Raw genomic sequence first — 16,392 nt, 5'->3', positions numbered from 1 at the left:
ATGAAAATAGACCCATATCTATCACCATGCACAAAACTCAAGTCCAAATTGACCAAAGACCTCTACACAAAGCCAGCCACACTGAACCTTATAGTAGAGAAAGAGGGAAGTACACTTGAACACATTGGCACAGGGAACCACTTCCTAAATAGAACCCCAGCAGCACAGACATTGAGAGAAACAATTAATAAATGGGACCTCCTGAAACTGAAAAGCTTCTGTAAAGCAAAGGACACAGTCAACAAGACAAAACGACAGCTTACAGTGTCATAATAGGAGCAGCAGGGCTGCATCCCCAGTACCCCAGCCGCCTGCTAGCTTATGCCCGAAATAACAACACACAAACTGTATTCATTTAAACACTGCTTGGCCCATTTCTATCTAGCCTCTTCTAGGCTAACTCTCGCACCTGGACTGGCCCATTTCTAATAATCTGCTGTAGCCCACGAGGTGGCTTACCAGGGAGATTCTAGCCTACGTCCACCCTGTCATCCTGTGTGCCTCAGAGAGCAGAGCTATCGCATCTTCCCGGGAGAGGGGAGCATGGTGTCTCTCTGAGCTCACTTCCTCTTCCTCCAGCCTTCTGTTCTGTTTACTCCTCCCACCTATGTTTTAACCTATGAGGCCAAGCAGTTTCTTTATTACTTAACCAATGACCTTCCTCCATCATTACAGGATGGGAAAAGATCTTCACTAACCCCATATCAGACAGAGATCTGATCTCTATAATATACAAAGAACTTAAGAAATTGGACACCAATATATCACATAACACAATTTAAAAAAAAGGAGTACAGACTTAAACAGAGAACTCGCAACAGAGGAATCTAAAATGGCTGAAAGACACGTAAGAAAATATTCAACATCCTTAGTCATCAGAGAAATGCAAATCCAAACAACTCTGAGATTCCATCTTACACCTGTAAGAATGGCCAAGATCGAAAACACTGATGACAACTTACACTGGAGAGGTTGTGGGGAAAAGGGAACACTTCTGCATTGCTGGTGGGAATGCAAGCTGGTACAACCCCTTTGGATGTCAGTGTGGCAATTCCTCAGAAAATTAGGAAACAACCTTCCTGAAGATCCAGTAATACCACTTCTGGGTATATATCCAAAGGATGCTCAATCATACCACAAGGACATGTGTTCAACTATGTTCACAGTTGCTTAGTTTGTCATAGCCAGAACCTGGAAACAACCTAAATTCCCCTCGACTGAAGAATGGATAAGGAAAATGTGGTACATTTACACAATGGAGTACTACACAGCAGAAAAAAATAACGACAGCTTGAATTTTGCAGGAAAATGTATCAAGCTAAAAAACATTATTTTGAGTGAGGTAACCCAGACACAGAAAGACAATAATCACATGTACTCACTCATAGGTGGTTTTAGAAAGCCAGCCTACAAACCACAATCCCAGAGAACTTAAGATAACAATGAGAACACTAAGAAAGACTTACATAGATCTAATCTACATGGGAAGTAGAAAGTAGAGAAAGACAAGACCTCCTGAGTAAATTGGTAGCATGCGGACCTTGGGGGATGATTGAAGGGGGAGTGGGGGGAGGCAGGGAACGGAGCAGAGAAAAATGTAGAGCTCAAAAAATATCGAAAAAAGACAAAACAAGTAAGCAAACAAACAAAACCACCCGAAATATTCACTGTTCATAGAAAATAAAGGAAGCTACACAGAGTAAAAAAATAAAATAAAAATAAATAAACAAGCAAGTTACTAAAAGCTTGGATTAGGGTTGTGCTTTGGTACTAGATGCTCAGCTGGCACAGAAGCTCCTCGTTCCAAAACCAAGTAACAGCAACAAACAACACCCATAAAACAAACAGGAGCGGGCTGACTGCCTATTCCAGTCAACAGCAGGAGGTGACCACCTGTTGCCCTGGGCAACAAAGCCAATACACCACTGCCACTGATGTACAGGTAATGGGAGGTGGATGCTCCTGGAAGGCAGAAATGAGGAGTAGCAGCCAGGCCTGTTAGGTTAAGCAGACCCTGTGCCAGGCTGCAAGGACTGAGCAGGAACACAGCTCTACAGACAGCTCAAGGGGCAACACAGCCACAGCCAATGCCATATCCTGGCCTCCCCAAAACCCCTGGTTCTTTCTTCTGAAGAAAAGCCTAATTCCACAGGTAGGCAGGATGGCCCAAGTAACATGGTGTATTTAAGAAATACTTCTGGCACTATCTTTGCTGTGAGAATCCCCCATCTACCCAAATGCTCAGACTTGCGTCTCCTGTTTATTGTTCAAAGTCTGACCTGGGCCAGGCCCTGAGGGAGACTAAGGATGATGGATCTAAGTGGAATGCATGAGTCTGAGGTGTGGGTTAGTAGGCGGCTCTTCGAGCAAGTAGCCAGAGCAGGAGAAGCTCTGGTAAAGAGCCAGTCCCTCCACTAACTCTTAAGTGTGTGGAGGGACTCCTCAAGGGGAAGGCATGTTATCTGTAACAGTAGCCACATCAGGCAGTTCACAACCACCTCCAACTCCAGTTCTGGGGACCCAACACCCTCCTCTGGCCTCCACAAAACACACTGTGGTGCACAGAAGTACTTGCATACAAAATAAGGATACGCCTTCAAAGTGTAGCTCAGGCTGGCTCTAGCCATCACTTCTGCCTGATGGTCACACTGAGAAGCAGCACTGAGAAGCCCATGGCTTTGGAAAGAGCACATGGCACATTCAGAGGTACCAAAGCCAGAGCCTAAGGCCAGTCATGTGGACTTCTTGGAGAAACTGAGCCCAAACCAGTAATCTTATGTGACTCCCAGGGACAATGACATTACGGGATGGATGTGCTCACAATTAGCTGCCAGACCCCTAGCATCCTTTTCAGAGCTTAATTCCGCTGGCTCCAGGCTTGTAGCAGTTCCTACTGGGGGCCTCCTCCTCCACAGGAAGACAGCAAGGACCTTCTGCATATAGAATACTGGGCAAAGGCACACAAACTGCAGAGTCACCAAGCTGCCCTAGTAGCACCTACACTCACCGTGGGTCTATGCACATAGCAGCAGAGGAACAGCTGGAAACTGGGGGGAGGGGGGATTCCAACATAGCCAACTAAAGCTGTCTGGCACATAATTGCAGGAGGGTTTCAAAAAGTCCAGATACTACCAACACTGGACAGAAAACAACCCAAATGGATCTCACGCCACTCTGACCTCAGGGCACAGCTGTCTCCAGGCTGGGGATAGAAGGAAGCATGGCATTTTGAAAAGCACTCCGTCACCGAAACAAACCAGCAGTTTCCTGGGGCCTCCAGATGCTTCAGCAAAAGACAGAACAGACGGCCGAGTGGTTAAACACCACCGTCTCCCTGGCAGGCATGGAGGTGGGGCAGGCAGCGGCTGCCCTCCCAAGCACAGACCCACAGAGCAGTGGTGGCAACAAAGCATCATTATCTGGCCAGCAGCAGCCCCCAGTGGTTACCCAGTCTCCCAACAGGATGCAAATGCACAGGAGTCACACAGGCTGGGAGCCACCAGCAGCCTCTGTCTCCTGACTGCCTCTGACCCCGAACACAGCCACATCCAGGAGACTACAAAGGGATGGCCTTGAGAAGGGCAGTCAGGTGGACAGTGGTATCCTTAGCTGTTGCCTCTCCATAGTAGGCAAGGCCCACACACGGTGCCCACTAGACATGCGGCACATGGCCTCTGGGGTGATACGCCCTCAGAGAAGGAGAAGCCAGCCCCACAGACAGGGAGAAGAGGCAGGGACAGTAAGATGCTGTGAAATGCCCGGGTTGGGACAGTCAACTAGGACACTTTCTTGGGGTGCTGGGGGTAGAATGGGGACTGTAGGTTAAATGTATGCCACATGTACCCCAAAATGTGCACAGTACTTGCTACTCCTCAACTCACCAAGCTCTGTCCTTCGAACAGTCCCTCTGCTCTGGTTTTCCCAGGACAGGGAGACAATTCTAGAACACAATATTGGGACTGGGGGATGGGATGGGATGGGATGGGATGGGATAGGAGAAACACTGGAGACCTGTCACAAGCCCATGCTCTGGTTGTCAGCCAAGCCTTCTCTGGCTTCTCAGGGGGCAAAGCAAGTCTGAGGAAGGTGTATAGAGAGCACAGTGGTCCCTTACCTTCTGTCCTTTGTCCTTCTGAAACACAAAGACGGACGGCGCGACTGCAGGCTTTTCTGCAAAGAGAAACATCAGTGTTTTCCCAATGCTAGATCTGAACGGTCAACACGGCTCTTAGTTCTAGTCAGCTAAACACACATTTAAATATGCCAGTGTGTGCGCAGGTACCCAACAACACGCACACATGTGACATGCACAAAAATACATTTAAAAGCAGCTCACAGAACACCCAGCTGCTCAGAGGCTGTCAGGGGCACCTGCATGTGGAGCCCCTCAGTGACATACATGGTCCTGTCCCTTTCTGCATGCATATTACTGGGACAAGAATGCAGGACAGGGTTCAAGAAGTTGGTGGGGCACAAGGCACCAGGGCATCATATGATTCCTGCCTAAGAACCGGGCACCAACTTGGATTTTGTTTGTTTTATTTTTGAGACAGAGCCTTGCTATGTAGACCAAGATGGTCTCAAAGTCACAGAGATGCTCCTGCCTCTGCCCACCAAGTTCTGGGATTAAAGGTGTGCACCATTGCTCGACTGGGAAGCAGCTGGTCATTAGGCTCCTGCTCTTTTGACAGCAACCCTAGAAACCCAACCAACCTGGTGCCCAGAGGTGCTTATTAAAAAGGACCCCTACAGCAGTGCATGTGTGCTACCAGAGGCAGACAGCAGCAGGGTCTGCACCTGATGGGACAGGATATGCGACTGGTGATGTCCTTGTGGAGAGGCTAACTCTCATGAGCACCACAAGCCCTGAGGTTGTGTAGAAGTAGGCCTGGGCACTATATGGGCACAGTGCCAGAGAAAGCCACAGTCCTTGGGGTGGCAGATATGTATGTGTCCATGCTTGGCGCACATGGAGAAGACATGGAGAGGAAAGGAGCACAAGGCCACCATCAGGGAGCAAACTTAAGGAGGGACACACAGCAAGACCCATACCCACACCCAGTCCTAGAGAAAAGAACACCAGGACTATAGATTCTAAGCAGGTAGCCTAAAGGATGACATTTTCACTACCTCAGTCCCCACCGCCCAGTGTTCCCATGACCATCTGTGTTGGTCTACCTGCACAGCCCAAGATGAAGCCCAAATGACACCAGAAAATGGCATACTTTCCAGCCAGGCTCACACTTCCTCCACCATAGCCAACACAAATGACGGCAGGGGGAGGTGTGGTGAGCTACGAGGAGGCTAGGCAGAGGAGTAGCTCACCAGAGTCTGTACCAGGTTCCTGGAGCCCTGTCAGCACCTCTGTGCCCAGCTGAGCAGCTGGGCCAATGCCCAGCCCCAGCTCCACCTCCACACACGCACCAGTGAGATGTGTAAGGAGCCAACACACTGTCCACCTTGGTCCCTTACACTTGCTGAGAACAGCACCTCGGCCCCAAAGACTGGCTCATGAAGACATGACTGGAGCTATGAGAAGAGACAGTCTATTAGGGTTGCCTAGCCACCTGTCACTACCTGGTACCTTGAAGTAGGGCACCTACAACATGGAGTACTGGCACTCCAGTCCCTAGACCCCGTGTGAGGCTGATAGGCAGGTGCACCTGCCACCTACTCCCAGGACTGCAGCCCCAGCACAGTCCCTCAGTACTGACGGGCAATGTGTTCCCTAGGTACAGACGTGTGTCAGGCCCCTGGGGCGAGGCACAGAGAGCCCTAAGAACAACTGCAAGGATCTGAGGCGTGCTCAGCTAGGGACAACAGCGCACACCAGATCCACCCTGGCCTGGTTCTGACTTGAAACCACCCAGACCTTCCTTCCCAAGGTCCCAGGTGTGACAGATAGCCAAAGCCATCATGCCTCCAAGCAACTAGGGTGTGAGCTCCACCAGGTAGACAGGCCAGGAGCTCCCTCAGAGTCTGGCTTATATCAGCCCAGGGACACCAAGCCAGCCTTCCAAGCTCCCAATAGGTCTGTGGTCAGCACATCAATCAATGTATGACACCTACAACCCACCCACTCTTTAGGCAGGGCACGTGGCTCCATGAGTACAACATCCACCTAGCATGCACAAAGATGCAGAAACCACACACCTGCACTCTAACTAGCACTTGGGAGGTAGAGGCAGGAGGATCAGGAGTTTGCTAATACTTGATACATGAGACTGCCTCAAAAACAAATAAGGCTGGCTGTCGAAATAGCTCAGTGGGGTAAGATGCTTGCTGGCATGATGGGATCCACACACTGGAAGAGCTGTCCTGAGTACTGAAGAGCTGCTCAGCAGCTGGGTACAACTCCTGCTCTTACAGAGGACCCACCATCCTCTTCTGGCCTCTACCAACACTGCTGTCGTGTACAAACCCACACACATAATTAAAACATCTCTTAAAAAAATAAAAAGGGCTGGAGAGATGGCTCAGCAGTTAAGAGCACTGACTGCTCTTCCAGAAGTCCTGAATTCAATTCCCAGCACCCACATGATGGTTCACAACCACAGGATCTGACGTCCTCTTCTGGCCTGTAGGTGCACATGCAGACAGAGCACTGAAAGACACCCTGGCTTTCCTCCGCAGGGCAGTACAGCAGGGACAGAGGCTAAGGCAGGAAGACAGGTTGCAGGAACACCAGGAACCCCAATGTTGGGGGACAGGAGTGTGCCTAGAATCCTCTACACCACAGAGCTTCACAGCTGTTACAGACTCCCAGCAAAACAGCTGCTGGCTTCATGGGCATCTTAGTCTCCATGAGTTGACACACTGCCCAGGAGGCTACAGGAAGGACACCAGCCCCTCCTCTCAGCTTTTTATGCAATTCTGCTCTAAATGACTGAGGGCTTGGGTCTCCAGAGGGATGGAGTTCACAGGCTGGGGAAGCTGCTCTGGTTTGTTATGAGGAAGGGGTAGATGCTGTGTTGTCTCAGCACGCAGGACAGGTCTTGGCAGGCAGCTATAGGAGCTGATGGGCACAGCACTCACATCTGCTATATATCAAACACAAACCTGTGCCCAGTGTGGTGGGCTTCAAGGTTCCAAGTCACCCTAGCAAGAAGCCTGGCCAGTGAATTCTGCATCTGGGAGTGGTGACGGGAAGCCATCCTATCCATGCCACCTGGCCTCAAGGCCTGGCTTGCTGGAACCCATTGTTACATCTTCAAAAGGGAGTGAGAGGGCAGCCTGGTACAGGTAGCTGGCTGCATGGTGCTGTCTTGAGTCTTCTTGTGGCCTCTGTTGCTCATCCACGGCAGACATATCCTCTCTGGAATCCCCCAAACCTCCAGCGCTTCATCCAAACTGCTAGTGGCTCTGTGCAGCCAGCCTCAATGTGTTAGCTGTGACCCCAAGGCCTCTGGAGGTGGGTCACCCCTCCATCCTCCTCTAGAGTTGTGGCATCCAGAACAAGCATCTATCACCTAACACCCTAGAGGACAGACACCTGGGAGGAGCTTTGGGCCGGGGTTACCACAGCACAGCAAAGACAGGCAGAAGGGAGGAGGAAGGAACCCATACTTCCTTTCTGCCTCCTGATGGCACCTCATTTGCCAGGCAGCCACCGCAGCTGGACAGTCACTGAAGGGCTCAGCACCTTGCCAACAAGCCAACACCACGTGTCTCCACCTTCTTATCCTCAAACACCATCGGCAAATATCCCTTCAGCACTCTGGGCCCTGTGCCAGCTGCTTTAATCCAGTGAGGACGGTGACAACTGCCAGCAGGCAGCTGTCGTGTGAACAACTCTGCACTGAGCAGAGGCAAACCCCGCAGTACAAGTCTTCACTGGTCGGTGCTGGTCCTCTCTGAGCTCTGTGGTGGGGAATGAGGCCTCTGGCCCATGTGTCTCAGGTTTCCTAGCCCTGCACCAAGAGGGTGGCTCCTGGAAACATCTTCCTGTGACTTCTCAGAAAGTTCCCAGCGGGCCCCATTGAGGTATTGGCAGGGCGCTCCTTGGGTCATGCACTCTTCATGCCACCTGCTTTTCCTAGAATGATTTTCGCTTTGTGCTCTATGTGAACACCGTCCATAAGAACCCAGTGCCCAGCACAGTGGAGGCAGCACAAGACTTGTGGCTGACACAGGAGCACTTGTCACTCCTTCTCGTGGCTAATTCACTGCACTGTGTGGCCAACTCCTGAGAGTCTAGGAGGCCTTGGCCACTGGAGTACCAACAGCAACAGAGGACTGGCCTCTGGGGTGAGTGAAGCCTGTGCCCAGTGGCTCAGCTCCTGGTCAGGAGACCCTGAGGATGCCCCACATATGTCACCACCTCCACCCTACCGTCCCTACAGCTAGGGAGGAACCTGCTCACACTGAGTCTGGCCAAACCCCAGAGAGGTCACAAAAGGGAAGAAAGGGAAGTGACATGGAGTCCCCCAGCCTAACAAACACAGGAATGTGGCCTGCGTGGCCTATCACAGACATGGTGAAGTGAAGTGAGGGAAGGCTGTTGGGAAAAGCCCCTGTAACCCAGCTGGAAGGCAAGTTCTCTGGAATATGTGGCGCTGGGGCAGTTGTCTGAGGCTGGCAGTGGGGGTATGGGTGTGTCCAAGGCCACCTCAACCACCTGGATCCTGGGTGAGTCTGAGACCTGAAACAGGGAAGGGTAACTAAGAGCTCTGTTCAGTGCTCGAGAACACAGGGATCCACTCCAAGCTCCAAGGCAATGTCACTTGATTCCTGTCACTGCAATCACACTCAAGACCACATGACAAAACATTGAGGCCATCTAGAAACGTGGATCATGTGTGCAAAGGCACTTGCTAGCCTTCGGTATCCTACAATGATACGCTTGAAGCACTGCTTGCTGGCTGGAAATCCCAGAGGCCTGTGGCAGACTCTGAGGGGCCGTGAGATGTACTGAGAGCCTGTAGGTGCCAGAACCGAGCAACTACAGAGTAGCTATATGCAAAGAGGGGCATGTTCTCATGGAAGTCACTTGAGTCTTGGGCCACAGAAGGACTAGGTAGAGTTGGTCACCCTGGAACACAGAGGAGGTGCTGGTTGAGCACTGCCAGGAGGCGAGAGGGCTGCACTTCTGACAGGGGAGGCACCCAACACTGACAGAGCTGCCAATAGCCATGGCACTGAAAAGAAGGGCAGGAAACCTCACACCTGGATGACAAGGGAGCTGCCCCATGGTATGACTCCAACTCACTGCCACAAAGGGCTGCTCATGACACTTAGTGGGTGTGGCTGGTGGAGATGGGGCGGATCACTGCCCAAAGTCCAGGCCCAGGGAGCTACCAACCCCCAGCTCCACCACACACAGTCAACATCATGGGAAGAAAGCAGGTCAGGTCCCTGTCCTAATCAGACCTGACTAGGGCAGATGGCATCACCCAGCAGAGCCTGGCGTATGGACACCTTTCTCCTTTTCTGCTATAGCCTCTGCAGGGCAGATCTCTGGGGTGACTAGATCTCCCCTAACCTGCTGGCTCTCTATCAGAAGTGATCCCAGACCTTAAGGAATTAGTTCTGATGACAGAGTGAGTGGGCATGACTGATGTATTGGGAGGAGAGGCCACAGAAGTCGCCAATCATCCTACACTTAGCCCCAGCAACAGCCCCATCTTTCCCCTAGTATAACAGGGAACACGGGTATCTCGATTTGCTGCCAGCAGGACCCAAATGTAGTCCCACACTCCAAGGGGCCAGTCACTCAGAATGGCTGTCCCACAACCCTACCACCAGCTCCTCTTCTTGCCTAGCATCCAGATGCAGGAAATGAGATGAGATGGGAGTCTGCTGGCTAGGCCAGGCAAAACACCCTGGGGTGCCGCCAGGACACAAGCTCCGGCTCCAGATACCCAGGCTCTCAAGCTTTCCAGCAGCAGCAGGCCCCAGTGCCACGCCAGTGCAGGACCCGAGGCTGTAATTACCTGCACAGAAGGGGCGTTGGCTACTGAGGCCCTCGCCCCATGAGGAAGGACTAAAATTCACCTAGGGTAAGGCCAAGAGGTGACCAAGTTTTCTAGTGCTGGCAGTGAACCCAGGGCCTTTGTACTTGTCAACCAAGTGCTCAGAGTCACACCCCATCAGTGTGTGCGTGTGTATACGCACACAAACTTGTATACACTCTTTAAACTCTTTAAGAAGTATTTGAGGGGCTGGAGAGATGGCTCAGTGGTTAAGAGCATTGCCCGCTCTTCCAAAGGTCCTGAGTTCAATTCCCAGCAATCACATGGTGGCTCACAACCATCTGTAATGAGGTCTGTTGCCCTCTTCTGGCTTGCAGACATACACACAGACAGAATATTGTATACATAATAAATAAATATTAAAAAAAAAAGAAGTATTTGAGCCTGCTGGCACAAGCCCGTCGTCCCAGCTACCAGGAGCTGGGTGAGGTCATTGTGACTGCAGCCCTGCAGTGGTCCTGGGCCCCTGGACACAGTAAAGCCTGTTGGCTGCCGCCTTCTGAGCAGTAGCAAAACAAGGACAGATGGTACCCTGCAGTCACCACAGACCCTTGGGAAGTTAAAGAACACTTAACCAGGGCATTCAGGCTGGGCTGGGTGAGGAGGGAGCAGCACGGTAGGGACTGAGATATCCACGAGTCCTCAGTCTCTCTAGGGAAGAGGGAGCATCTGTCTCCCAGCCCCTGCAAACCTCAAATGTGCAAGCTGGCCCAAACTGGTTCCTCATTTTCAAAACAAGTCAGAAACCTGAAGCTTTCCCTGAAATTACAGAATCTCCGGCCACTTCCTAATTAAAAACACGTGCAGAAGCCCCAATGGGAGTGAGTGGCCCCTCCACTGGGCCCCAGGTAAGGTGACAATTTCTGCCTGAGTGGATTTCTGGAGATTTTTCAACTTTCTGGGTGCCTGGGCACAGAGGAGAAACGTGGGTGATACTTCTCCCCACCGCACTGAGGGCAGCCCAAGTAGAAGCCTGAGCAGAGGAAGCAGAAACCAATGCCCTTAGAACAGATGGAGGGGCCTGAGCCACTGCCACAAACCTGCAGTGACAGCCAGCAGCTGGGAAGTGCCTCGGAGAGCTGCCCACCAAGCTGGAAATGGTCTGCACCTTCCCTTCCTGTCTCCGCTCTGAACATCATTCTTTTGTTCCTTTTTGAATTTTGAGACAAGATCTTGCTAAGTTGCCCAGGCTAGCCATGAAATGACTAAGCATGTAGCCCAGGCTGGTATGAAATTGTGATATTCTTGCCTCAGCCTCCCAAGTTCTGGGATAACAGGCCTGGGCCACTGGGCCCAGCTTCTCCAAGCTTAGCTGCCTCCATTCACTCCAACTCAGCCCCACTGAACACAGGCAGTTCGACTGGCTCCTGACACAGGACACTGTCTCAGCCCCTCTGCCACCACTCCACCTCTGCCGGAGAGGCAGAGTCAAAGCCAGGCACACAATCCCAGGACACACATCCACCAACGCCAGCACAGTCCTGCGCTCTCCTTTGACCTAAAGGCTAAGTGTAGGCCATGAAAGGAGGTTAAAGAGAGGCTAGGCACCAAGCCCAACTCTGAGGGTCACAGGTGACATCTGAGGCCACACAGCTGTCACAACTAAGGACTGGACACCTGCAATGCCTGGAGCAGCACCCTCCATAACCAAGGAGTCTAGCCCAGGTGTTCACAGTGCCTGGGCTGAGAAGCCCTGGGCTACAGGGTCATGCAGACAGGATTCAGGGGACAGAGGTATACTTTCTGGGCTCCCATGAACCACTTAGCCAGGGTCATCTCAGTGGAGTAGAATCCCCACAACGTAGACTCACTACTTCCTTTCTTCCACCCACCCAAGTGACAGATATTGTGGACAGACCCTAGTCCCACCAAGTCACACCCAGTGTTTTTCTTCCTTTCCTCTGTCCCTTTCTCCTCTGAGCTTTTGACCTGCCCATGTCTGAAATGGGGGTTCAGGGTGGGAACACCAGTTGACAGTGAGCACTTACTGTCACAGGCAGAGTCTCATCAATGCTCACAATGCCATGAGATGGGGGCTGTGACCTGCACTCCCATTTTGCTAGTGGGGAAACTGAGGCCTCAGTTCAGAGCAAAGTAAGAGCACTAGCCTGGTTTGCTCTAAGGTAGAGACTGCCCACCATCCCCTGGGGGACGACTCTGCAGCTACCCCAACTCAGAGGGTGGGGCTTTGTATGGAAGTATTTTAGAAAGTCAGGACCCCAGGGCAGGAGACTGAAGATGGGGTGTGCTACTAGTATCCAGTAAGTGCATTTGGTCACACTATTGTGCTGCTAAACCTCAAGTGCACAGGACAGCCGTATCTAGCCCAAGATGGCTCCTTGTTCCCACCACGCGCACACACAGCTGGCCACTGAATAGCTGGAGGCCACTGTTGGTCCTGCTGGGTACCAATCTTCTGTGTCATCTCCTATCTCCCTTCCTGCACCACAATCAAACTGTCTTTTCCACCCTCCTATCCAGCGTTGAGGGATCCCAAAACAGGACACAGAGTTGAGTGGGAAAGCCCTGCTCCAGTCTCTGTCTCTCTCCCAGGAGAGAAGCAGTGCAAGGGAACTTCTCAAAGCCATGAACTACAGAAGTTCCACAGAAGGTCTGTGAGTGCTGCCGGTCCTTCTATGAGATCACCATGGCAACAGAGCCTGCAGGATGCAGCACTGGACTACAACTAAGGATGCTTGCTTCCTTACATGAGAGCATGGTGCACCTCACCCAAGCTGCACAGAGCAGGGCTCTGCATCCTGGCCTGCCCTTGATAGTGCAGGGATCCAGAGGTCCAGAGATCCGGGGGTATGGGGCGACCCAAGCGCCATACTGGATGGAAATCAAGCATCTATGAACTGAAGAGGGATGGGGAGGGCATGTGAGATGACTCTGACCGCCTAGTCATGTTAAGACAGCCACTACCTCAGAATGCCTGCAATGGGATGGCCCACGGCAGAGAAATGTAATGGAGGGGGGGGGGCGGACGGACAGGGGGCACTAAGAATCTAGGGCACTCATGACTATGGGGTAGGTACTCCATAGCTTCAAAACACACAGGCAACAAAGCCAATGCTAAGGGACTGAGCGCTAGCCCAGTATGCACAGCCCTAGGCTCCATCCCCAACAAACGTCATGCCAGCCACATCTTGTCTTCCCAGCATTAGGAAAATGGAGGCAGAATCATTAATTGTTCAAGGTTATCCTCAGCTACACAGCAAGTTCAAGGCCAGCCTGGACTATACGACACTGTCTCAAAAAAAAAAAAAAACCAACACCACACACTTACTTTACAAAGGTGACAAGACATCAAACACCATGCTGGGAATATGCCCAAGAGACAGAGTGTTCTAGAAACACAGTGACTGATTCAGAAACAATAGATCTGAGGCACAAAAATGCACCTCCTGGACCTGGCTTTGACAGGACTCTTGTCTGGACAAAACAGCAGGTGGGTACAGCCCCTCCAAGGCACAAACTTCAGTGCCAAACATTCCCCATTTCAATTTTACAACCAAGTAGGCAATTTACTGTGTGAAAGCCACAAGAAAACACAGCCCCCGGGGACAGCAAACCTAAATTGCTCCAAGGCCCCTCTCAATGAGAACCCTCACCAACAAGCTCCTTCCCTGGTCCTTGCTCACAGAACAGCTAGCTCTCGGATGGCTTCTGTACCAAGCACTGCTCTAGAATCGTGAATGATGGGGAAGGAAGAACTACCGCCCTGGCAGTGCTTCAGCTCCAGCGGAGCATGACCTAGCCTGCTGACTGACAGCCGCAATGGGACAATAAAGCAGGGCAGAGGGAACAGCAAAGGTGGCCACCAAGGAAAACAGGTAGCCAAGAAATTCCTCAAGAGTAAAGGAGCATGAAGACAGACCACCAAGGTGGGCTGGGAGGGTTGGGGGGGTTGCTCGAGCAGGAACTTCAGGCTCCAGGCAGGGAGGCCTGTGCAGGAGAGTCACTCTAGCTTCTGGGTAAGGTGCAGCGGGAGACACCCCATGGAAACAGTCGTGGTGGTTCTGGGCTAAGAGGGAAGGTCCCATTGAGAGACCGCCTGTTTTCTGGGAGGAAACTCTGTTCCAGGCAGGACACGACCAATCCTAAAGGGGATCTCCGTGACACCACCCCCATGCAGTACTGCACACCTGGGAGGTGGAGGCAGGAGGACCAGGACTTCAAGGCTAGCTTCAGCTATAAGGTGAGTTCGAGGGCAGCATGGGTTCTGTGAGGCTCTGTCTCAAAAACAAACAAAAAACACCAGACATAAAACCCTAACCATTTTAGAAAGAAGTATGGCTTTTTTTTTTCTTTTTTTTGATTTTCGAGACAGGGTTTCTCTGTAGTTTTTTTGGTGCCTGTCCTGGAACTAGCTCTTGTAGACCAGGCTGGCCTCGAACTCACAGAGATCCGCCTGCCTCCCGAGTGCTGGGATTAAAGGCGCGCGCCACCACTGCCCGGCTAAGTATGGCTTTAAAGCACATCCGGAGTATGTCGCTTCAACCTCTAGCTCTCTGGTCTCCCTACGCCCACAAAGGCTTCTTATAAATGAGACCAAGGTAAAATAGACCCGAGTGCCCTGGTTCACACAGCGCTGCTTTCTGACCTGCCTCAAGCGACTTACGTACACCCACCTTTCAAGGCTTGGATAGACAGTATTGCAGGTGTAAACACTACCTCCACAGTCTGGACACCATCCCATCGCTTTCCCCCACCAGGCTCAAGTGTGCTCTCTGAAGAACCCCACATCCCTGGATTTTCTATAGAAGCCCCAGGCCACATATCACCAGCAGGAAGGAATATTACACGGTGAAGAACCAGGTCCCTGTTGCGATTAGCCTGCCGGTAGTTGTGCAGTGAGAACGGACAGGGCTAAAAATAGACCTCTGAAGTCCCCAAACTACAAGCCAGGAGCAGCCCCAAAGGGAGAACATCAGAGAGCATCAGGCTGCAGGGCGACCGACTGTGAGACTGGGGAAGTGTGACATGGCCCCAAGTGCTCAGATGGGGAGTCAGAGCCCCACCGGGGAGGGTTCACAGGGCAAAAAGAAAAGGGATGTACAGAAGCAATGAGGACCCGCAGATCAGGTAGCCAAGCCCAAATTAGGGGACATGAGCTGCACCCCAAAGGGCATGGAAGCCAATGGCAGGAATAGGAGGACCGGGTTCGGGTATGAGCAGAGCTCGAAATGCAGGCCACAGGTCGGGGTGGCCGAGGACGTAGTGGAATGACCGGGAGCCGGGCCTGAGACCAGGCCGGGGCCGGAGGCCCGGGCCCCAGGCGAGGGGGGCGGGGAAGGGAGCGTGGCGCGCTGGGCTGGCGAGCAGGCCCCGAGGTCTCGCCCCACCCGAGACCGCGGGGCCGCCTTTCCTGCCCGTTGGGCTCCCGGGAAGGCCTACGAGGCGGAAAGGCCTAAGGTGGCGGTCGCGGAGGGGCTCAGGAGCCTCGAGGCCGGGCGGAGGCAGAAGCCGGCGCTACCGCGAGGCACCGAGCCGAAAACCGGACGCCATGGAGGGGGGGCCCGCTGGGTCCCCAGGCCGGACGAGGCCGGACTCGCGCAGCCTGAGGCGCTCACCCTTCGGCTCTAGGGCTCCCTCGACCTCCCGCCCCCCGGCCGCCCGCCGCCAGCAGGCCTCCGACGGCGCCTCCCCTACCTTCGTTCGCCAGGTCCGCCATTTTACTTCCTTAAGCCCTCCCACAAGGCCCCGCGCCCGGCCCCCGGGTTCGGCCTGCTTTCTGCGAAGACTTCCTGCGCCTGCGCATTCCACCAGCCGACGCCGGGGCGAGGAGGAGGGCAGCTCATACCGGCTCGCGCTCCGGTCGCGCGCCTGCGCACTAACGGTTCTCCGCCCGCCGCCTCTTCCCGCCCGCAGAAGGGGGCGGGGCTAGCGCGGCACGCCTGCGCACAGGCAGAGCGAGCCTGCTCGCGGTTCTCAGGTCCTGGCGTTGGCAGGATGCTAAGGGAGGGGCGGGTCGGGACTTCGCGCAGGCACACGGGTGCCGCGCCGCTGCTTGAGGTGCTGACTTCGATCCCGCTACTTTGCCTGTTTGTTTCTCTGGTGACAGCCGAGGCTGACTTCTAAGTGACTCCTTCCTTATGGCCGTGAGGCGCTTTTCACATGCACGCAGGGTTGACCGGTATCTCAGGCCTCAGTTTCCCCGAGTCAGGAGCCAATCCGGTTCACACGGCTTTGCTAAAGCTATGTGGGAGGGTTGACCCCCGGGCTTCAGACACAGGCTGCGCGAAGGAAGTCTGCTCAGCCTGCCTGGGCATCTGGCTGAGCGCCGTGGCGCTCACATTTAGCCCAGCACTCAGGTGAGTTCCAGGCCAGCCTGGGAGCCTGGTCTACAGGGCGAGTTCCAGGACAGCCAGGACTGTTACACAGAGAAACCCTGTCTCGAAAAACTAAAGAGAGCCGG

The 16,392-nt window shown here is 53.1% G+C and overlaps 1 protein-coding gene across 3 annotated transcripts in view; it reads right to left on the bottom strand.

Annotated features, from left to right (window-relative positions):
- Ranbp3 (RAN binding protein 3) overlaps positions 1 to 15,739 on the bottom strand; it is a 49,977-nt gene extending 34,238 nt beyond the window's left edge. The window contains exons 1-2 of one of the 3 annotated variants that reach the window (XM_041669624.1): positions 15,627 to 15,739; positions 4,115 to 4,170 (exon numbers count right to left, since the gene is read on the bottom strand). In XM_041669624.1, the coding sequence (XP_041525558.1) occupies positions 4,115 to 4,170; positions 15,627 to 15,648 (78 nt within the window). In that variant the 5' untranslated portion in view covers positions 15,649 to 15,739. The remainder of the gene's footprint in view (positions 1 to 4,114; positions 4,171 to 15,626) is intronic. The other 2 variants (XM_041669623.1, XM_041669625.1) reach the window with 2 other exon arrangements.
- Positions 15,740 to 16,392: the final 653 nt, after the last annotated feature.

This window comes from Microtus oregoni, unplaced genomic scaffold (genome assembly GCF_018167655.1).
Source record: "Microtus oregoni isolate MIOR12 unplaced genomic scaffold, Mior012 000019F_ref0000042, whole genome shotgun sequence".
NCBI lineage: Eukaryota > Metazoa > Chordata > Mammalia > Rodentia > Cricetidae > Microtus > Microtus oregoni.
The sequence above is the reverse complement of the archived record's forward strand: the minus strand, read 5'-3'. Positions and strand labels throughout refer to the sequence as shown.